Source organism: Sebastes fasciatus, chromosome 2, assembly GCF_043250625.1.
Source record: "Sebastes fasciatus isolate fSebFas1 chromosome 2, fSebFas1.pri, whole genome shotgun sequence".
Lineage (NCBI taxonomy): Eukaryota > Metazoa > Chordata > Actinopteri > Perciformes > Sebastidae > Sebastes > Sebastes fasciatus.
Window position 1 is genome coordinate 1,949,124 of NC_133796.1, and position 23,712 is coordinate 1,972,835.

The 23,712-nt window shown below is 42.1% G+C and overlaps 1 protein-coding gene across 1 annotated transcript in view; it reads right to left on the reverse strand.

Moving 5' to 3' along the window:
• LOC141781710 (USP6 N-terminal-like protein) overlaps window positions 1-23,712 on the reverse strand; it is a 28,009-nt gene that overhangs the window by 555 nt on the left and 3,742 nt on the right. The window contains exons 2-14 of the mRNA XM_074657490.1: window positions 19,568-19,641; window positions 13,807-13,892; window positions 13,662-13,701; window positions 13,489-13,569; window positions 11,991-12,098; window positions 10,749-10,858; window positions 9,260-9,308; window positions 7,692-7,812; window positions 7,495-7,589; window positions 7,227-7,292; window positions 5,185-5,284; window positions 4,682-4,834; window positions 13-4,586 (exon numbers count right to left, since the gene is read on the reverse strand). Coding sequence (XP_074513591.1) covers window positions 3,991-4,586; window positions 4,682-4,834; window positions 5,185-5,284; window positions 7,227-7,292; window positions 7,495-7,589; window positions 7,692-7,812; window positions 9,260-9,308; window positions 10,749-10,858; window positions 11,991-12,098; window positions 13,489-13,569; window positions 13,662-13,701; window positions 13,807-13,892; window positions 19,568-19,633 — 1,671 coding nt within the window. The 5' untranslated portion in view covers window positions 19,634-19,641 and the 3' untranslated portion in view covers window positions 13-3,990. The remainder of the gene's footprint in view (window positions 1-12; window positions 4,587-4,681; window positions 4,835-5,184; window positions 5,285-7,226; window positions 7,293-7,494; window positions 7,590-7,691; window positions 7,813-9,259; window positions 9,309-10,748; window positions 10,859-11,990; window positions 12,099-13,488; window positions 13,570-13,661; window positions 13,702-13,806; window positions 13,893-19,567; window positions 19,642-23,712) is intronic.

Below are 23,712 nucleotides of genomic sequence, written 5' to 3' on the forward strand. Positions count from 1 at the left end.
CAGACTAGAGACCTAGAGCATTCAGAGGATGGATGGATCAGACTAGAGACCTAGAGCATTCAGAGGATGGATGGATCAAACTAGAGACCTAGAGCATTCAGAGGATGGATGGATCTGACTAGAGACCTAGAGCATTCAGAGGATGGATGGCTTTGGACATTTTTCAGACATTTGTCTGACTTTTTTGGATATTTTTCTAAGTTTTTTTGGACATTATTTTGGAAATTTTTTCGGCATTTTTGGATATTTGTTTTATATTTTTAGAACACTTTTCAGACATTTTTTTTAAACTTTTTTCAGAAATTTGTCGGATATTTTTTAAAACTTTTGACATTTTTCAGACTTTTTCTTTGTACTTTATTGTACCTTTTTTTTAAATTTTTTTTCTTACATGGCTTTCCTAGCTAGATTGACAATAAGGGAGTTTCTAAGAAGTTTATACAACACAAGTGCTCGCCATCCAATCACCAAAAAATGCCAATTCTTGCAGAAATCTCCAAAATGTCTCCAAAAGTGTTTGATCCCAAATCACAGCCTGGCTTTTTCTCTGGTGTTCCTCAAGGTCTTGGTGTCTTAATGTGGTATTTTGGAGAGATTATTGATCATTTTTATCAATTCTCCAGTGGTAATGAAAGGTTAAATTTAGCACCAAATCTGTGTAACAAATGGTATCAACCCAAAAAATTGCTGCAACAACTGATGAGACATAATAGAGCATGATGATGACCATCAGATACTTCTATCATCATGTTCATAATGTTTATGACTAGAAGAACTTGACCTTCAGAGCTGAGCAGCATCTCAAATTAATCTTCAGGATCCCAGCTTTCAGATGATGTACACCACTTCTATGTGACGTCTACTGTTGACCTGCTATCTCCCCCTAAACACCCCCTGTACCCCCTAAAGAAGACTAAAACAGGTCTATCGTGGGTCTCAGAGGGTTAAAATCCAGAACATATTCACATAATCCAAAAATAATGTTGATTTTGGATATTTCTGATCTGATTTATTGTAATTTGGATGATATCTAAACGTTCTTTCTACAACATGTTCTACTCCTCAGATCTAGATATTCATGCTTAACCTAAAGCAACCACAAGATGTCAGCCTTTCACTATCTCTACGCACAGAGACGAAGAAACGGTTTAACTCTTCTTAACCTTAGCTGGTTCTACAAACACCGTACAAACACACAATGCTATTTAAAATCTGACACGTCCACCTCCAGATCCTCTTCTGTCGGGTTTAAAAAGGTTATTTTCACCGTTCAAAGAGCTCAGTTGGAAAATGCAGCAAATGTTCCAGTTGTTGAGGAGAGATGAACGGTGAAATGACCTTTTCTAAAAGAAGATAAAACAATAAATTACTGAGCTAGAAAAACCTACGTATTTAAAATGAGCTCAATCGGTTTCAATGTGTACAATCATGACAGTGAGCCAGCTCACCGCGGCAGCGAGGCTTCAGTCCTGAAAGCTGCTTTGTGTCCTCGTGTGAGTGTTTGTTTCTTCTTCAACAAGAACTGATCCAAATAAGGCATCAAGACATTAGTACAAAAAATAAACCTGTAACTCTGCTAGCAAACATTTTACAAAGGCTTGACTGAGCAACATTTTGTTTCTGACCAAACGTTACAAAACTACAAAAACAAAGTGTGTTTTATTGTAAAGGGTGATGAGAGACGTCCGTCTGCTCTCAGATTCTCTCTCTGATCAGAGTGACTTTCCAAACAGGAAACAGTGTGGATATGATGTCTCCTCTTCATCATCATCGCCCTTCGTCCCTCGCGTTCTGGGAAATGAGCACAATCTATCAAAATGCTAATAACATGCGTTGTGCACCGAGAGTGAAGAGAAGTGTGAAATGTTTAGAGAAACAGTTGCTGTGATGATGTGAGGTACATTTTGTTCTGCACAGATCAGATCAGTTTGAAGGATTTAAGTTTAAAGTTATTATATAATCAATAATCCAATACCAATATTCATCTTGTATTACAACTCCATAAAAAAACAGAATGGCCAAAAACACTAGATACTACACTACCCATAATGCAACTCAACAGCATCTTTCATTAGATCCTCCCTCATATCTTTTAAACATTCACACCTCCGGTTTGTAACTCTGACTTCCTGTTAAAGCCCAACTTGAGACAGCTGTGATGACATCATCATGACATCATCAGTTTTTTTTTTAGACTTGACAAAGCTCCTGCAGAGACACAAACTGGGGGTGTGTTCCAAATCGCATATTTGCTGCCCTTACAAAGTACGTACTGTTGCATGTAGTATGCTTATAATAGTGACATAACAGGCTTGTTGGAGAGGAACTGCGCCTCTCTTGGAGAGTAGACGAGATCAGGCGGCGGCGGAGACTAAACGCTGCGATCAAGTCGGACAGTTTCCAGCAGCTACTTGTAGTTTTCAGACCACGTTCAGATTTATTACCTCCGCCAAGGCCGAAGGCTTAGAAAGGAGGTTATGTTTTCACCAGCGTCCGTCCGTCCATCCGTCCGTCCGTCCGTTAGCAGGATTACTCCAAATGTCCGCGATGGATTTGAATGATATTTCTTGGAGGGGTGTGGTGTGGCACAATGAACAATCCATTAGATTTTGGTGGCGATCCGGATCATGATCCAGATTCAGGAATATTTTTAAGGATTCCGATCAGCCAGAACTTTAAGACCACAGGGTATAACACATGCAGAGTGTAGCTGATGACGCATTGATGACGCGTGACGCCGCCTTCTTCTTCGAGCAGAGAGATACGTGTGGATGTGTGTGTGGAGCTGCTGTCCGTCCGCATTGAGAAAGAACAAAGCGATAGATGACGGGATGAGAGACAACGCAGTGTAACGTTATACAGACATAACAAGGCTGCTGAATGAGAGAGGCATCCGCCGATACGTAACACGGAAACACAACGTGTTAATAACAAGCCGACCACCTCACGGTACCGCCAGCTGGGAGCTGGGATCTGTTTTTAAAGTCACACCTTGGCGGAGGTCTGCGCTCTCCGAGGGCCATTCTAGTTATTATTATTATTATTATTATTATTATTATCAACCACACAAGATGTTTGTTAACAGATGAAACCTTCAAATAATATCCTACAATCTAGTGTTAAAAATTACAATATCACAGAAAGTTGACTTTCTACAGCACGTGGTGTTTGCTGTCAAAACTAAGAGCCAATCAGCTCTCAGCCAGCCGTTTCCCATAATGCCCTGGGTCTTGCAGTCGGCGGAGAGCACCTGGCTCTAAAAAGTTGCGGCCGCCTCGATCTCGTGAGGTTCTCGTTGCCCACTTGTGCATAACGTCGGGATCAAGTCGGTCGTGTATAGAAGGGAGCCCGCAAACTGCAAAATCTGATCTGAGATCTGCAAAAACCTCTCGTGAGACTCGTCGCTGCCCGGCGACCTGTTCTGTTCTGACCTTTAAGAACCTCGCTAGAGTTTCCCCAGTTTGCTGGTTCTCTTCTAGACACTACCGATCAAGTCGGACACAAATCTAACCAGCGTGCATTGCGCGGCGATCGGCGGTGATCGATTCTGCGCTCATCTCCAACGAGCCTACTAACCTTTCCTCCTAACATGACGCGTTGAACTTCGACCCTCTTGCTCATTTACCTGCTGAGCAGAGGATTGTGGGTCAGAACAGCCAGAGCAGCACGCTGGCTTACAAACTAGACGAAGTGAAAACACGTTTAAACACCTAAAAGGAGGAAATTTGCTTCTGTTAAAAACGTTTTTAGACGTTTAGTTTGTCTTTTAAAATCTGACAAATTAAACCAAAACTAATATTGTTCCTGATACGGATCAAATATTTTTTTAATCTGATCTGTAGTTCTTCATTAAAACATTCCAGGTAACCTCGTCCACCTGAACGTGACCCGTACAGAACGTCTAATGTACCAAACAGGTGAAACAGAATCAATAAATGAAGGACATAATCGATAAATGTGGAGGATATGATCAGTAAACTGGTGCTCGTCTCATGTTTCCTCTGAAGCTTCACTCGAGTCCTGGTTCAGGTTCTTGTTGGTGGGCAGAGCTGAGGCCTGCTCCAGCAGCTGGACCAGGTAGCGGTCCTCAGCCCTCTCCGCCTCAGACTGAGCCGGGCCTGACGCCGGCGGTGAGGCCACCTGGACTACGGGGACCGAGAGAGTCCTCGGGACCTTACAGGAGGACTGGTCGTCGGTGGAGGCCGGAGAGAGCGCTTCTACGTCCCTCTCCTGATCCGGCGCTGAGGGGGGACCCTCTGGGACTTCGCTCCCCGGGGGCTGGTAAGGCGGAGGCCCTGTCAGCGGCGAGCCGTCGGGGGTGAGCGGCGCCTGGCTGTGGATGATGATGGGGTCCGGGGACGGCAGCGGGGCGTCGTCCTCATCCGCGGCGTCCAGGTCCCGGGGGTCCTTGGAGGGGCTCTGGTCTGGGGATATGGAGTCGGGCTGGTGGGAGATGATGTGGAGGCTCAGGCCGGCTCTGGGGAACCCGCTGGCGGAGGACGGCTTCCCTCTGGAGGACTGGACCGGACTCAGCAGCACCGGCAGCTCCTCACCCAGAGGCTTACGGGGGAGCTCCTCCGGCTTCCCTGAGAACACAACGGCGTCTTATGAAGGTCTCTTTTTACATTTATCTTTAAGTTCTGACTTTTAGAAATATTCTTAATAAATAAATGTGGCCTACCTGGAGGAGGAAGATCCAGCTTCATCTTCCTCAGCTCGGTCATGGAGGCCTGAAGCTGCTCCACGATGACGTCGTCGCTGTAGAAGAAGGTCTGAGCGATCTGCTCCTGCAGGAACTCCCTGAGATCCTCCAGAGACATCTTCAACAGACGCTCTGCAGCACAAAGGTCACACGTTGAAGCCACAAACACAACCTGCAGAGTCCACTAGAAGTTTAGAACAAAATTTAGAGTAAGTTTGGAGCGTTATTTAACCTCCTTCATAACAAGCTAGTATGACATGGTTGGTACTGATGGATTTATCAGGTTTTCTAGTTTCATATGATACCAGTATCTTCACTCTAGCTCTAGAACTGAACCTGCTACAGCCTCTGAAAGACAGTAAAGTCGGTCGGGTCTCAGAGGGTTAAGAAGTGGCAGCTGAATCCAAATGTCCTGTTAGTGGTGCTAAACCAGTTTGAGTAGATCCTGATCGATCTTCCTGAGGAGAACTGTTTGTTCTTACTCTTGTGTATCTTCAGGATGGTGTAAGACATGGCGGTGAGGAGCCTGTCTCCCTCCAGGATGAAGATGTCCCACAGGCGAAGAGTCAGCGTGAACGGCGTCTGCAGGAAACACACAACAGGTCGCCGTGTCACTGCGGCTCATTTCATTGTGTTTACGGCGGCGGCAGCGTCCGGCCTCTCTCATACTGTATGTGCCGGAGTCAGGAGGTTTGTTTGGTTCCTTCCCAGACCTCAGAGGCCCGCGGGTCCCCTCTGAGCCGGGCCACTCAGCGGGACGGAGAAGTGCTGACAGCGGCCCGATCCTGCCAGACCACCGCCACCACAGGATTGTGGGTATGCACGGAGGAGACTAATAGCAGCTTAGCTTCACAGCTCCTAATGCTCTCTCTCTTATGTCCCCCAGCTCAAATATCAGCAGGAGCTTTTCTGCTGAAATCATGTAAAAGGATCTTTAAAAAGCCAATCTGACACATTCTTTTCAGTAGTTATTGGTGGAAACGTTTTGTTGTGTTTGTAGGATCCCAGAGATCAGCTGTCAATCAAACAGGCCAGTAATGTGTGTTCATCAACCTCCTGTTTCTCCTGTAACGCTGCAGCACGCTCAACTAATCTAGTGTTGCTTCTTCATTAACACAAACTGATGATCTGACAGATGAGTGTCCAACGTTTCAAACCTTTTCTGTGCTGGTTTGATATCACCAACTTCCACTTGTGATGCACCATCTTCAGGACCGGTTTCATCATTAAAAAGTTACTTTAATTTAAACGTCTGACGGACAGAAAGAAGCTCTTATTGCTATTTTCACATAAAGAAGTAAGATGACAAGCTGCTCTGGCTCCTGTCCAATTGTTACTTTAAATGTGACTTTATTATCTTTATTTATTTATTCACCGATTTATTTATTTATTTAATTTATTCATTCATTCATTCATTTATTTATTCATTCATTTATTAATTAATTAATTCATTCATTCATTCATTTTATACGCATGTTTTATAATACATATTTTTTATTTTATTTATTTCTGTATCTAATATGTATGTTTAATATTTATTTTATTTATTTATTTAATAGGTATGTTTTTATTTTATTTATTCATTCATTCATTTATTTATCTATTTAATATATATGTTTAATAATAAATTACATTTTTCCTTTTCTGACCTACTTAATTTGGATTATTATTATTTATTTATTTAATATGTATGTTTAATAATATATATATCTATTTTATTTATTTACTTATTTATTTCATATGTATGTTTAAATATATATATGTATATATATTTTATTTATTCGTTTAATATGTATGTTCTTATTTTATTTATTTATCCATTCATTTATTTATCTATTTAATATGTATGTTTGATAATAAATTAAATTCTTTATTTTTTGTCTTTTCTGACCCATTTAATTTGGATTATTATTTATTTATTTATCTATCTAATATGCATGTTTAATAATAATAATAATTTATTTATATATTTAATATATATGTTTAATATATATTTTTATTTTATTTATTTATTAACTTATTTATTTAATATGTATGTTTAATAATATATATATATTTTTTATTTATTTATTCATTTAATATGTATGTTTAATAATATTTTATTTATTTATTCATTTAATACATGTTTAATAATATATATGTATTTTATTTATTCATTCATTTATTTATTTAATATGTATTTTGAATAATATATATTTTTATTTAATTTATTAATTAATTTAATATGTATGTTTAATAATATGAATTAATAATTTTTTTCTTTTCTGATCCAGATTATTATAATTCATATATTTAGTTATATATCACCCCGCGAGCACAATAGTTATGTCTGTGTATAAGTGTGATAGAAGGGATGTAAGCATGTATGCTAGCTGTCCAGTGATTGTTATGTTCTGTATGAATGTTTGCATAAAGTGGAAAAAGAAATTCAATAAAAACATTTGAATAATAATAATAATATTATTTTGAAAGTGACGTCAGTGTGTGGTTAACTGGAGGTGAGAGACAGGAAGTGGTTCCTCACCCTGTCGATGAAACACTGTAGGAACCATTTAGTGCTGTAGATCCCTGCAGACATCTGCTCTCTGTCCTGCAGAGAGAGAGAGAGAGAGAGAGAGAGAGAGAGAAAGAGAAAGAGAGAGAGAGAGAGAGAGAGACGATCAGCAAATATCTACGAAGCATCAAACCGCCAGAGAATCTCATTAAATGTCACCACAAATCTGAATTCTTGCTGCCTCGTCGTTCCTTCGCCATCGTGCTCGGTTGTGAAACACTTGTGTAAGTGATCTCACCAGATGTTTCTTCAGCTTGGGGATGAGTTTGGAGGTAATCTGATCATGATGTGCCTGGAATCGCTGAAGTTTGGGGAACCCGGGAACAAAAAATCCTGAAGAAGACAGAGAGAGAAAAAGAAAAAAGGAAAAGGACTTCATCATGAAAACATGCAGCAGGCAGCTTTCATGCTCATGTTCATGTTGTGACGTCTCACCGTGCATGGCGTGTTTCTGATTGGTCAGCAGCTGTGACAGCGCCCAGAAGGCGTCCTCCTCGTTCATGTACATCAGCAGCAGAGCGGCGATCTGACTCATCCCCTGGCAGTAGCTCACCTCCTGCAGGACAGAACCAGAGATAAAGTCACGTTTCCACCGCTGCCTGATTGAACCGGCTGTCTGTCGGCTCACAGACGAAACAGGATCAGGAACCTTTAGTTTAGTTATCTCATAGAAATAAAACGTACAGAGTGAACGTCCCTGTTCACAGCAAAGCTCTGTCTCTCTGTCCTCCACAAAAGAGCCTCTGACTGTAGTAATGCAAACCGTGTGGATTATTCTGCAGATCCCTGTTCCAACGGAAATTCAACAGATGTGACGTCGTGCCCGTTCCACTACAGGACTAACAGTGTGCAACGATAGATAACATTTGGTTAGAAATGGAATCCGCTAACGCCAACAACACCCTCCACCACGACTCAGGAATGTGACCGACGTCGGAGGAAAAATACTGTTGTGGGAGTGTGTGTGTGTGTAAGTGGGAAGTGAGTGGTGAAGCAAGAGAGAGAGAGCGGCAGCGGCGGCGGCGAGTGTGTGATGTCCACAGCCTCTGTCGTTTCCACGTTTCCCATTCATTGTCTATGTAAGCAGCCGTGCAGCAATGCATTCTGGTAGCGTGGCGGCGTGATTCGAGAAACGCAGCGTCACGTCGGCCGCTCCTCATTTGCATAAAGTTGAGGTCTCCGCTACTTTATGCAAATCAGGCAAAAAAAAAGAAAAAAAAATCTGTCTGGAGCCACAAAACATTTGCAGTGAAGTAGGGGCCACATTGAGGGGAAAGGAAATGTGAGATTTTGAGAATAACGTCATAACTTTACGAGAAAAAAGAAAATAACTTGTAAAATTACTACCACTATTCATATATATATTAATATTATGACTTTTTTCTCCTAAACTTCTGACTTAATTCTCGAAATCTCAGATTTATTTTTTTCCCTCAATGTGGCCCTAATACTCCGTTGTACCGTCGTACCGTCGTACCATAGACCTACAACAATGATAAATAAATATGAAAATGTAAACAAAAACAGTTATTCATTTCCATTTTAATAAATCCACAGAGGAGCTGAAGAGACGCAGGTTGCTGACCTCTGGTCTAGCAGAAGAGTTAGTTTAGCTCTGAGAATATCAGTGAATGTTCAGATGAAATGTGTGCAGAAAGAAACGCTGCAGCTCCTCCAGACCAACAGAGGTTTCCCGTGTCTTGTTTTACTGCTACTGAGTGAATAGACGGGGGTTAACTACAGAGAGAGTAACGTCATCGACTCCAGGAGACCAAAACTAACCACAGGTGTCACTGCTAACAAGCTATTTATCATTCTTACATCTAGTCCGTGATAATAAAGTCCAGACCGGTAATCGGATACATAAGAGCAGCAGGCTTTAACTGAACTGAGCACCGTCTACAGACTGAGCCGCGAGTGGAAAACAAGCAGTTTTTATCAGTCAAATCAAGTTAAACTGGTATTTTAGTGTTTCATGTGATGAAGCAGAAACAGCCACTTACTGTGTTGTAGACTGAATACGCAGAGAGGACGTGGAAGAGAGACTGCTGCCTGCAGAGAGGAGAGGAAGAAACACTTATTCATTTATGAAGGATGGGATTTGTGTCCAAAATTCTTTATTATTTACTGGGTGGTCCACTAAACACATATAGTGGTATAATATCCCACAATGCAACGTAAAAAGTAGTGCACAATGGTCTATATGGTAACGCTGTGTTCACACCAAGAGCAAAGCGGATTTTCGTCTCTACTGCGGAACCCAAAATAAACAGATTGTGTTGTGATTTAATATCAATAAACAGATCAAAATGATGCTGAAATAACTACATGATGATGACGATTAGTAAAAAGTCTGAATTCATGCTTTATCAGGTCTGTTACCATGACGACAAGCAAACGACTTTTAAAATGCTTGTTTTCTGAATGGAGTCTGGATGGATCAGCGCCAGGCTACGCAGCTGCTCCATCAACACTCAACATGACGTCATCTAGAGACGTTGTTGTTTCTACCATAGACAGTCTGTAGTTTCTACACATACATGTACAAATAGGTGATGTACGTATAATTAATCTTCTTCGACTAAGAGATAACTACCATCATGCATTGCCAAAACATCTGAAACAAGGACTCCTAGTTTAGTGGGTCCGTCCACAGGAGGTCTCACTCTGCCCTGTTTTAACCGGACTGTGTTACAAACTGACAAAGTGTCTGAAACACCGAGAGCTGGTGAGACTCCTCACAAAGAACAAGAGGACGACAGGATGAGGAGGAAACGGAGAACACAAAACAAAGAGAAGAAGAAAACACAGAACACATAAATAAAAAAGAGCAGATTATAGTGAAGACAAAACAGAGAGGAAACAGAGAAGCACATAAAACACAGATAAAGCAGCTCTCCAGCGGCGACGCCGCTCTCCAGCGCCGACGCCGCTCTCCAGCGCCGACGCTGCTCTCCGTCACTATAAAAAGATTAATTTTTCCGCAAGCTGCTGAACTCCTGTTAAATATTGAAACATTCTGCTGCCCCAGACTTTCCACTGCCGCTCCCGAAACCGGCCTGCGGTCTATTAAACTGTCAGTGACATCACTCTGTGACGGGATCGGGTTCCACACAGACCCAACAAAATGCCATCCAGAACACAGCCGGCCGGCCGGCCCACCGCTCTCTCTCTCACACTCGGGCCTCCGGTTCACACCGAGGGCGCAGAATCACTGTCTCCACTACAGATGTGGAACAGTTTGAACTCTGCAACCTAGAAACGAACAACGTTATATACACAACATGTGGCCAAAAGTATGCGGACGCCTGACCAAAACCGTGAGCATTAATTTGCTGTAGGCTCACTGTTGACAAAGCGAAGCAGTTAGAGAGGACGTTAAAAACATGTTCTCAGTGCTTCAGTGAGTTTTTCTCTCCCTGAAGAAGAAGATCAGTTACAGATGTGAAGTCTGACTGGAAACAGTTATTACAGATACTCTGTGAGACTTACTTGACCCCGAAGCGGTCCATGAACATGATGTGGTTCCTGAAGGTCCTGTTGATGTCCAGGTCGATCTGTTTGATCTCAGACGAGTACAGTCGGGCCTGATCCTTCATTTTCTGAGCAGAAACAATAAAGAGCAGAGTCAACGAGAGGACTCCGTCACGAGACGGAACTTGTAACGGAGTGAAAGCAGTTTATGCATCCCAAGAAACATTTTGTTTTTAATTATCAAAATAACATGATATAGTAGGGCTGTCAATCGAGTAAAATAGTTAATCGTGATTAATCACAAATTAATCGCACATTATTTATCTGTTCTAAATGAACCTTAAAGGGAGATTAGTCAAGTATTTAATCCTCTTATCAACATGGGAGTGGACAAATATGCTGCTTTATGTAAATGCATGTATATATGTATTATTGTAAATCAATTAACAACACAAATCAATGACAGATATTGATCCAGAAACCCTCACAGGTACTGCATTTAGCATAAAACAATATGCTCAAATCATAACATGGCAAACTGCAGCCCAACAGGCAACAACAGCTGTCAGTGTGTCAGTGTGCTGACTTGACTATGACTTGCCCCAAACTGCATGTGATGATCATAAAGTGGGCATGTCTGTAAAGGGGAGACTCGTGGGTACCCATAGAACCCATTTACATTCACTGATCTGGAGGTCAGAGGTCAAGGGACCCCTTTGAACATGGACATGACAGTTTGGAGCGTTATTTAACCTCTTCAGGACCAGCTGGTCTGACATGGTTGGTACTGTTGGATTCATCAGGTTGTTTAGTTTCATATGATACCAGTATCTTCACTCTAGCTTTAAAACTGAGCCGCTACAAGCTCCAAAAGATCGATTGTGTTAATGCCAATTAATGGCGTTAAAACGATTTTGCATTAATGCGTTGTTATGGTGTTAACTTTGACAGCCCTAATATATACATTTGCATAAAGCAGCATATTTGTCCACTTCCATGTTGATAAAATTATTAAATACTTGACAAATCTCCCTTTAAGGTTAATTTTGAACAGATAAAAAATGTGCGATTAATTTGCAATCAATTAATTAAGAGATATTTAATCCAGGAGTGTGAGACATTAGTTTATCTGTTTAGTAACTTATTCAACATGAAGACTTTTATTCACGTTTAAAGCTAATAGTTAAAAATTAAAGATATTTTTCATGCATGGAGAACAAGACTTTCTTCAGGCTGGATGACTTTAGGAGTTTAACACACCTCGTATTTGCCCTCGTTCTCCCTCTTGGCCCTCTCCACGTCCAGCATCAGGGCCCAGGCCCGGCCTCGCAGCTGCAGGGGGATGCCCTTATACACCCGCTTCACCATCTGACAGCAGAGAGAGAGACAGAGACAGAGACAGAGACAGAGACAGAGACAGAGACAGAGACAGAGACAGAGAGAGAGAGAGAGAGAGAGAGAGAGAGAGAGTGGTAGGACACAACATCAACACCAGAAGAGCCAGAGGGTTTATAGAGAGAGAGAGAGAGAGAGAGAGAGAGAGATGAAGCTGCTCAGTGTGAGTCACCGGGAAGTTGAACCGCCTACGGTTCGCCTACGACCGTATTCACAGGAACAAAGAGAAACTTCTTTCACATTTCAAACGTATTCAGTGAGCAGGTTTATGTCTGTGTGTGTGTGAGGTAACTGCTCAGAATAATAACACCCAATATAACGTAACAGCTTCTACTGGCAGCGAGAGTGAAATGTTTCATTTAAATACTCACATTAGAACTCATCTTCTATTGAGTGCTGTTGGTAGTCGTTTACATCCAGACGTCTCAGGATGGAGACGGTTTAAAATGTGTAAACATTTATATTAATACAGTTTCTATTTGTCTTTCTTTAAGCAAAGAACTGCAAAAACCAGCAGCAGAGTTTCAGCTGGACAGAGAAGGATGTTAAACTACACACATCTCAGACTGGACGCACAGAGATGAAATAGATATAAACTTAAAGAGGATCTATTGTGCTTTTTCACTTTCCTTTAGTGTGTTATATCGTTTTTTGTTGTGCATGTAAAAGGTCTAAAAGCCCAAAGTCCGCGCCAAGGGAAACAGAAAAACTGATCCTGAACTGCCAGAAACATTTTGCTTGAAGTCCTGCCTTTTCTTCTGTAACGCGGTGATGTCACCAAGTAACACAATTGCATAATACCGGCCTAGGGGCTAGTTTGACACGCCCTGAAACAAAGCTAGTTAGAGCGGAGCCGAGGAGTTTGGTTCGGTCGATCAATCAGAGCAGACTGGGGTTTTATTTTGATGAATGAATTGTTGGCAGGTTTGAGGAAACAGCTTCTCCAGCTGCTCAACATCTGTTCTTTAAATGGATTGTTCGTTAATTGTGAACATTTTCAGAATGCACTTGTACTTCTTTACGCTAAAAGACAGTTTGGAGGTGTTGTTATTATGCACAAAGTCATATGCGTAAGATGAACAACAGTTCACACCCAGTTCTACAACTCCACCATGGAGTGTCCTCACCTCTACCATCCCTGCATCCTCTGCCCACACCGAACACAGACTGGAGACTCTCATATTTCAGGTATTACGTTAGAATGAGTGAGCATGTAGGAATCCAGTAGACTAGCTCCGTCCCAGTGCAGACCCAGTCTCTCTGACCACATGGAAACCAGCATACATACTCGTCAGCAGTTGTGTGAACTCTGCAGCAGTGAAGTCATTTGAAATGGTTCTGGTGTGTGAGGGCCGTTACTCACCCTGTCGCTGTTCTTGTATTTGTCCCACTTCTTCACCATCTTCAGCCACTTCTCAGCCCTCTCTATGTCCAGCTGCTTCCTCTGTGAGGGACACAGGAGATGTTCAACATACAGAATATAAACCACTGATGAACCAGCTGTGTGTTGGTCATATCTCTGACTTCCTTCTTTACCTTTTCCTCGTGTGCCGTCGGGGCTGGCAGCTCGTCCTCGCTGGAAACAGAATAAAACAGAAACCGTCAGTGATCAGCGCTCACAGCTCCACCGACCTGACGAAACATCTGTCTCCATAACGACGAGACTAAAGGACGGACTTACTGCATGAAGCCGAAGCGGTCGATGACTTTGTAGATGCTGTAGTCAGCATCTTCCCAGGGGTCGATCTCCACCCCGCCCTGCCGGCCCTGCACACACAGACACACACTCATATATAGATACAGACAGAACAGCAGGCATGCACCTCAGCAGGTGTCTTTCTAACAAGACCGACAGCCTCCGCCAATAGAGCGTTCCAGGGATGACGTCATTCTGTAGGCTAACAGGAAGTTAGCATCTCCCTGGTTCCCTCCACTAAAAGCCAACGGGATTGTTCCATTAGGTTCTGGATTATTGCAGAAAATAAGCGATATAATACTGACTCGTTTTGTTCAGCAAGATAATCTCCACTAATGAACCCCACTTTGATGATTTCTGAAGCGTGAATGAGATCGGCAGAAGTAAAAAGCTAACGTTAGAGTCGTCGCGAGGACATTTAGTAGTCTCATTTAGCCACTTGTTAGCAACCGCCTTTTTTAAGACACATAAAGGCTGCCATCGCGAGGCGGGTCGCGTGGCGGGTCGCGTGGCGGCTGCCGTCACGAGGCGGGTCGCGTGGCGAGTCGCGAGGCGGCTGCCGTAGCGTACTCCTGACGTTCCCAGTGTGGACACGCTGTAAGGTTAGGCATTGACATTGAATGGATCTTGCGAGAGTTTTCGCAACTTGTGGGTTACCTTCTATATACGGCCTTTTACACACCGGGGGGCGTGACAAATAAATAATGCAAAATACTGGCCTGTGAATATTAAATATCTAGGGCTTTTATTATGAAAGGTAAGAATGGAAGGAGTGCATCTGGTTGAAAGCAGTAATAAAGGTTGCCGTCCTGGTTCGGACTACGGTGCTTTTGTGTTGTTTGTTGTCATGGTGACCTCATCCTCTGGGTACCATGAATGTCTGCACCAATGTCTAATGGTAATCCATCTAATAGTTGTTAAAATATCTGGACCAAAGAGGCGGATCAACCAACGACTGTCGACGTCTACACGCTGCTAGAATGCTGCTAAAATATAAGGTGAGTTTGGATATGCATTCACGTGCACACACACTGTATGTGCATGTATACAGATTGACAGTCTGACAGCGGTTAGAGTGCACATGCACACACAAACTCAAACACTACACGTGTCCTTAAATACAGCAGTGACACTTTGCACTAAAAGGTTTGAATACAAACATCTGTAATCAGTCAAAGTGGAGCAGCGAGTAAAACTTAAAGTTGGTCTCATGGAAAATCCATTTAGGCTCCAATCTGGTCGCCGTGTTGACATAACAGAGAGGGAACTAATCCTCCGACAGCCGAGCGGAAAGGAAGAACAACGCCGCTGCATGTCTGGAAGGCAGCCAATCGGCCGCCTGCTCTCAGCGAGGGGAGGGAGGGTCAGAGCGTACACACACACACACACACACACACACACACACACACACACACACACACACACACACACACACACACCTCGGCTTCCTCGTGGTTGAGTCGGCACTCTGAGCCCCGGGAGGCACCGCGAGTGATGTCAGCGTCATGAAAGCGAGAGGACTAAAAATACTTCCTCACTGAGGGTGTTTGGAGCGGCAGAGACTCAGAGAGACTCAGAGAGACACAGAGAGACACAGAGAGACACAGAGAGACTCAGAGAGACACAGAGAGACACAGAGAGACACAGAGAGACACAGAGACTCAGAGAGACACAGAGAGACTCAGAGAGACACAGAGACTCAGAGAGACACAGAGAGACACAAAGAGACTCAGAGAGACACAGAGAGAATCAGAGAGACTCAGAGAGACACAGAGAGACACAGAGAGAATCAGAGAGACTCAGGGAGACTCAAAGAGACTCAAAGAGACTCAGAGAGACACAGAGAGACACAGAGAGACACACAGAGAGAATCAGAGAGACTCAGGGAGACTCAAAGAGACTCAAAGAGACACAGAGACACACAGAGAGAATCAGAGACTCAGAGAGACACAGAGAGAATCAGAGAGACACAGAGAGACACAGAGAGAATCAGAGAGACTCAGAGAGACACAGAGAGACACAGAGACTCAGAGAGACACAGAGAGAATCAGAGAGACTCAGAGAGAATCAGAGAGACTCAGAGAGACACAGAGAGACACAGAGAGAATCAGAGAGACTCAGAGAGACACAGAGAGACACAGAGACTCAGAGAGACACAGAGAGAATCAGAGAGACTCAGAGAGACACAGAGAGAATCAGAGAGACACAGAGAGACACAGAGAGACTCAGAGAGATACAGAGAGACTCAGAGAGACACAGAGAGGCATGAATAGAAATCTGTCATACTGATTTAGGACTACTGGATTCAAAAATAGAATTTAATAAATTAATTAATTCAAAATATAACTTTAATATTTAGCTAAAATTTAGATAAATAAATAAATAAGCCATTAAAAATAGCAAAGATAATATTAAAATAAATGTAGTCATTAATTAATTGATAAAATGTGACATGAATTGATATTTTGTGTTTTAATTTTATTTAATTTATTTACTTTTGTTTTGTATTACTTCCCTTATTTACTTAGTCTTCTGTTTAATTTCCACTTTTATTTATTCAGAGGAACATCCCCATGATGCATGCATGAAGCAGAAATGCATGAAGAAATGTAAAAACAGATCTATGAATAAATGTGTAAAGAAAAGAATACAGAGATAAATAGGTTTGGGGAAATAAATAGGGGGTGAAATGCTGAGGGAAAATCCATTTAAAAATAAATATAAAATAAATAAAAAATAAATCCAAAAATAAATAAATTTAAAAATAAATACAAATAAATGCAAAAATAAATAAATACATTTAAAAATAAATATAAAATAAATAAATCCAAAAAGAAATAAATAAAAAGAAATACATCAATAAATTATTCAGCTTTGGCTTCACTTTTCAGACCCCAAAGTTGCCCATTGGTATCAAATCAGGACTCGTGCAATACATGTCAAACTATACACACGCTTTGACAAAATGTTTGTTAGTGATGCATATCATCTAATGCCAGAACAAAAGAGCTTTCAGATCAGATGACAGTTTGTGTGATGCAGCCAGAGAAGCTCAACAAAAGAGGCAGAGATCAGGTCCAACATCACCGATAACTAAGAAAAGCATTTTAATAGGCTAAGATTTAACTATTGAACTAATTTATTCATTGATTCTTTATTTATTCTATTTATCTGTTCGATGTGACGGACTCACAGATTAAACATGATATCTGATATCTGCTTCAGGAGGAGGGAGTCAGAGAGCAGCAGAGAGGTGAAGTGAGGTCAGCTATAGTCTGAAACCTGCAGAATGAACCTGTACGTATCCGTGGCAGCTTTTTACCCAGAGTCCTCCTGGGGTAAACCGTGGTGGTGCTGCTCCATGTGGCCGGAAACCAGCATCCAGACACAGAAATGAGGATGAGCAGGACGTCAGCCAGCCCCCGGAGGTCGGTGTCAAGTCAATCGCTGCACAGCGTGTCACAGCTGTTGCTATGGCTAGACAGAGCAACCCCCCCCCCCACACACACACACACCACCCCAAGCTGCTGAGCTAAATTTAACCTCTGGCTGCCATCGTCTCCATTCCCCCCCCCCCCCTCTTGTTCAACTCTGCATCAGCACGTCCACCACTCTGAGCTCATCCAGGCTTTTATTTTGAAATTTGATAACATTTGTTTCTGTCATGCACAATAACCTTTGACGTCTCTTAATGTCACCACCACATATCGTCAGCATTTTCACATGTACAGTGTGTTTTGTTCCCATTCATGTGCATCTTAAATATGTGCATTAAAACACCTACCATGAAGGGAAGGGCGCTGAAGTTTGACCCTGAACTGACTGTGCTCCTTTCATTTGGTTTTTACGTTTTTCTCAGGTTAAAAGCTTTTAAAAAGAACCCTTAAAAAATAAAGAGGGGAAAACACATGTCTGTGATCTTCTGACATCTGATCAGCTTGATTAGCCACACACACACACACATGCACGAGCACCGCCGCATCGTAACTACTTCACCGCCACAGAGCGGAGAGAGGACCTCAACTCAACAACGCTACCTCATGACCAGTAACCGCGGCAGTGCTACTGCAGGGCTGAGTGAACTCTTCCATTCTCCAGGAAACGTGCAGCGACGACGCACTTTGAGTTCAGGCTGGTGCACGCCAAGGGTAGAGTACAAGCAGGGAGGCAGGGAGGCATCTGATTGGTTCTTTCCAGGCGGACTGCGAGGCAGTGATTGATAGATGTTTTTACAGGATTACAGCAGCTACAGATGACGGCTCTTTTCCGGTCCTTTTGCAGAGCTCATCCGTAAAAGGACCGGAAACCAATAGAACAGATAGTGGAGACTGGAGAACATCGTCAACCCGGCCTTTAACTGGCCCGCTCTACTACTCCTGTTCTATTTCTAGAGTTATTCCTTTTACGTTGGGTTGGAGTGAGTCCAGTGAAGGAGTTTAATTATCTCGGGGTCTTGATCAGGATGATGGGAAGATTGATGCAGTGTGGGTATATAGTGCATTATAAGAGCGCCGGTCGTTGATGCCAATTTCCGTAGTGGCCAAACGGCGGTACTACAACTTCTGTGTCCGTCACGTGATGCCATTGGGCCCAAAAAGACTTTTTCCCATAGACTTATATTGGGAAAGAGACGTCTGTAACTCAGTTCAACTCCTCAGTATGAACACTCTAATAGTCCTTATTTAAATGATCAGGTCCTAAAAGTTGTAAAACGCACTAATAGCTGAATCCAGAGTTATTTCCCTTCCTCCGTTCATGTGAATAAGACCCAGACTGAGGCTGGAGCGCGGGCTGGGAGGCGGAGTCAGAAAGCCGTGACGACAGCGTGATCCCGTGACCGAGCGGACGCTACTGCGCCGATGGATGTGGAAGATCGTCGGAAGATCCGGGTACTTTTCCAGACGGAAGTGGAGCCATTTAGGCTTCATGCGCCACCGAGCAACTTTCATAGGAATGAACGAGGCCCCGCCTCCAACGCTGGATCCAGTTCTCTTTATACATCCGTGGTCAGACGTCATCGTCTCCGTTTGGTTTTACTTATTGACCAAGTTCAGTTTGTCATGCTGTTAAATGTCCACATCTCTAGTCGTCATTCTCCAAATCACATCAAACCACAAACATGTTATTACACAACGTGTTATTAATGCACTCTGGCAGCGCACTCGTATCCACCCACACGTATACAGTGCAGTACACACCCACTCATACAGTACACACCCATCCACTCATACAGTACACACCCACCCACTCATACAGTACACACCCACCCACTCATACAGTACACACCCACCCACTCATACAGTACACACCCACCCACTCATACAGTACACACCCACCCACTCATACAGTACACACCCACTCACTCATACAGTACACACCCACTCACTCATACAGTACACACCCACCCACTCATACAGTACATTCACAGTGTGTTCTCCTCCACACATGCAGAAATGCACTGCACACAAACCACACAAAGACACACATTTGTATTTACGCTCTCGTCCTTCTCAGAGTATCTGTTAACCACTAAATGATCCGAGTGTGAACTCTTCCTCCTACAGAATAATAACACACATCACAGGTGAGGATGTAGACACGTGTTTTTACAAATACTTCACCATAAAATTAAAGATAAATATCAACGTTTTTACAAATTAATCTAAAAGGATGCTGTAGAAATCGACATGATCCATCTGGACCAAATCAAAGAGACTTTGTGTGTGTTAGACAAGCACAAACTCACCGTAGCATATTTCAAGATGATGTCAGCTCGTTCCTCTGCTATTAGAGTCTCAATGTCTTTCTTCATGTCAATAACTGCAGAGAGAGAGAAAGAAAAGAACTATATGAGCTGGAGAACAACAACAACAACAACAACAACAACGACGACGACTGACGATGAGTCAGGAGACAACAGAAGAACACAGCTGATCGATGTGGGCGACTGTTGGATGAAGCAGAGCGGTGAAACTGAAGCACCCTTTGCTTGTAATGACTTCATCACATACTGTAGAAACAACACAGTTATCAGCAGCTGGTTACGTGATGCATTTCATCATTTCAGTTAAGATGAACCACAAAGGAGCTTGATGCTGACAGTGACAATTACAACAACAAAAAGAAAAAGCTCATTTCTAGCTGAATACATGAAGCTAAGATGTCTTTTATTAATGTAGATGGAAGTGTTGAAATCTTTAAAGGTAACCTTAAAAGCTACCAATTCAGCCAGGCCTTCGAATAAAAATGGTTTATAGACACTATTTACATTATTTCGATCTCTTATTTTATTGTATTGAAGTTCTAAATTGTAATTCTATTATAATGTTATTTTATTTATCAATTTTTGTTGTATTTAAATTGCATAATTTTATTCTTATTTTATTAATCACTTATTTAATAGTATTTAAGTTAGATAATTTTATTCTATTATATTTTTACTTTATTAATTACTTATTTTATTGTATTTAAGTTTATTATTTTATTCTATTTTATTAATCACTTATTTTATTGTATTTACATTTTAATATTTTATTCAATTATATTGTTTTTTTTTAATTACTTATTTTATTCTATTTAAATTGTATAATTGTATTCTATTTTATTCTTATTTTATTAATCATTTATTTTATTATTTTTAAATTGTATAATCTTATTCTAATTTATTGTTATTTTATTGATCACTTATTTTATTCTATTTAAATTTTATTATTTTATTGTTATTTTATTAATCACTTATTTTATTCTATTTATGTTGTATAGTTTCTTTCTATTTTAATTATTATTTTATGAATCACTTATTTTATTATATTTAAGTTATATCATTTTGAACTATTTTATTCTTATTTTATTAATCACTTATTGTATTGTATCTAAGATGTCTAATTTTATTACATTTTATTCTTATTTTATTAATGTGTTTTTTTATGTCACACTGTTTTACTACTATTACTGTTAATAGCTTTTAATTCTATTTTATTACATTTATATCATTTTATTGTCTTGCGTTCATTACTGAGTAGTTTTTGTCTGTTTTTTGTTTTACGGTCTGCACTTATTCTCAGTTTGTCCGTCATCTGTGAGGCACGTTGAGCTGCACTAACCCGTATGAACGGTGCTCTACGAATAAAGTTTAATTCATTGATTTATAAGATGTCCCAAAGTTGGACACTGGTCATACTGTACAACGCAATCCTGCCCGGAGCCGGAGGGTTGCTGCTGAATCCTCCCCAAACAAAGCAGGAGAGTATTAATTAATCCTGCTTCATCTACGTCCTCTGTACGGATCAACACCCGGAGCAGAACCCGGAGGGGTAATCTGGACACGCAAACCATCGGGATTAGGAATAACTCCGAAGCGGGATTATGCAACGAAAGTCTGTTGTTCCCAAAGAGGAACAAAGAGCTGTGAGGATCCGACGGGTTCATCTCTAACTTTCATGATCTGTTATCCAAAAGCTTTGTGCAGCAGGTCGGTCCCATAAAGACGGTTTGTTGGTTTAACTCTGGCTATGATTTGCACTAGGACATGTGTCCCAGTCCTCTCATTAAACAGACTGTGAGATAACAACAATCTTACAAGTCCTCAGTCACAATCTGTGTCCCGTTGGACGATATCAGTTTGGAGGCGGGCCAGATTGTGCGATGTATACCTGGTGAACCGTAGCGTGAAGAGGCAGGTTAAAGCTGAGACATCCGTTAGCATCGTTCTCATGTTTAGTCCCAGACTGTGAGTCTGAATGTGGGTTAACCAGTCTGAATAATTCAGCGAGGTGGAAGATGGAGGTCGTGTCTGGTAGACGGTCGGTGACACAGTTAAAGCAAAGTGAGGATGACGGAGGCTTCAGTCGTCCTGCTGACGGACACATCGGTGATCCAGATATCATCTGTTCTACGGCTGCAAATGTCTCATCATCCTGAAGGGGTTTATTTCACAACAATGACCCGCTAGCTGTACATTATCCCGCTTATTACACGGCTACTTACTGAAGAAATCAATAATTTGACACAAAAACGATCCGCTAGAGTCCGACATCAGAGCTGCGCCCATAGCAACGGTCTGTTATACGTAGCAACGGTCTGCTATACGTAGAAACGGTCTGCTATACGTAGCAACGGTCTGCTATACGTAGCAACGGTCTGCTATACGTAGCAACGGTCTGCTATACATAGCAACGGTCTGCTATACATAGCAATGGTCTGCTATACGTAGCAACGGTCTGCTATACTTAGCAACGGTCTGCTATACTTAGCAACGGTCTGTTATACGTAGCAACGGTCTGTTATACGTAGCAACGGTCTGTTATACGTAGCAACGGTTTGTTATAAGTAGCAACGGTCTGTTTACGTAGCAACGGTCTTTTATAAGTAGCAACGGTCTGTTATACGTAGCAACGGTTTGTTATAAGTAGCAACGGTCTGTTTACGTAGCAACGGTCTTTTATAAGTAGCAACGGTCTGTTATACGTAGCAACGGTCTGCTATACGTAGCAACGGTTTGTTATAAGTAGCAACGGTCTGTTATACGTAGCAACGGTCTGTTATACGTAGCAACGGTCTGCTATACGTAGCAACGGTTTGCTATACGTAGCAACGGTTTGTTATAAGTAGCAACGGTCTGTTTACGTAGCAACGGTCTTTTATAAGTAACAACGGTCTGTTATACGTAGCAACGGTCTGCTATACGTAGCAACGGTCTGTTATACATAGCAACGGTCTGTTATACGTAGCAACGGTTTGTTATAAGTAGCAACAGTCTGTTATACGTAGCAACGGTCTGTTATACGTAGCAACGGTCTGCTATACGTAGCAACGGTCTGCTATACGTAGCAACGGTCTGCTATACTTAGCAACGGTCTGCTATACTTAGCAACGGTCTGCTATACGTAGCAACGGTTTGTTATAAGTAGCAACGGTCTGTTATACGTAGCAACGGTCTGTTATACGTAGCAACGGTCTGCTATACGTAGCAACGGTCTGCTATACGTAGCAACGGTCTGCTATACTTAGCAACGGTCTGTTATACGTAGAAACGGTCTGTTATACATAGCAACATTGCTTTACCTGTTTCATACTGCATACTACTGAGGAACGCAGTATTCAGTATGTACTGTATACTGCATACTGTATACTATATACTGTATACTGTATACTGTATACTGCGTTCGTCAGTAGTATGCAGTAGGCGGCCGCGGTTTCAAATACAGCCTTCGTCAGTGTTGTGCACCTTTAATGAGGTAATGAAGCAGGTTCCTCGTCTCTCTGACAGGAAATACAGAAACAAACTTGACATCTTTTCATAATTCTTCATAGAAAGGCCATTAATCCCTGAAACAAATGCATTTTAGTGGAGAGTTTCTCTCTCTAAACATCAGCGTCAGAAAGCCGACGGACCTCAGAGGACCTCAGAGGACCTCTGACATCTGATACGTCCAGTCCTGTATTTAAATTGTGTCAGCCCAGATTTAATGCTTCATAAGTGTGTGTGTGTGTGTGTGTGTGGGGGGGGGGGGGGGGGGGGGGGGGGGGGGGAACTGTTAGAACAGTCCAACAGTGTTTGAGATGAGCTGCGGAGGTTCACGGTAGAAAGGTCGAAGCTTACGGGAGCTTTAAATATGAGCTGTCATCTGAAGCATATGGCAGCGACTGGCAGCATGTGGTCAGAGAGGAGCTCTGGCTGGAGTCCCAGTAAGGAGGGTGGAGGAGGGTGGAGGAGGCCCAAACTGGGGCAGAGCAGAGAAAGACTGGACTCTTTACTCCACCTGACAGAGAGTTTCCTCTGGTTGGCTCACAGGTTACTGTGTTTCATCTAAAACTACATCCCAGGGTGGAGACTTTGGGGTTTGGACGACTAGAGTCGGGCGTTTGGTTTACGGTCGGAGGTGAATGTTC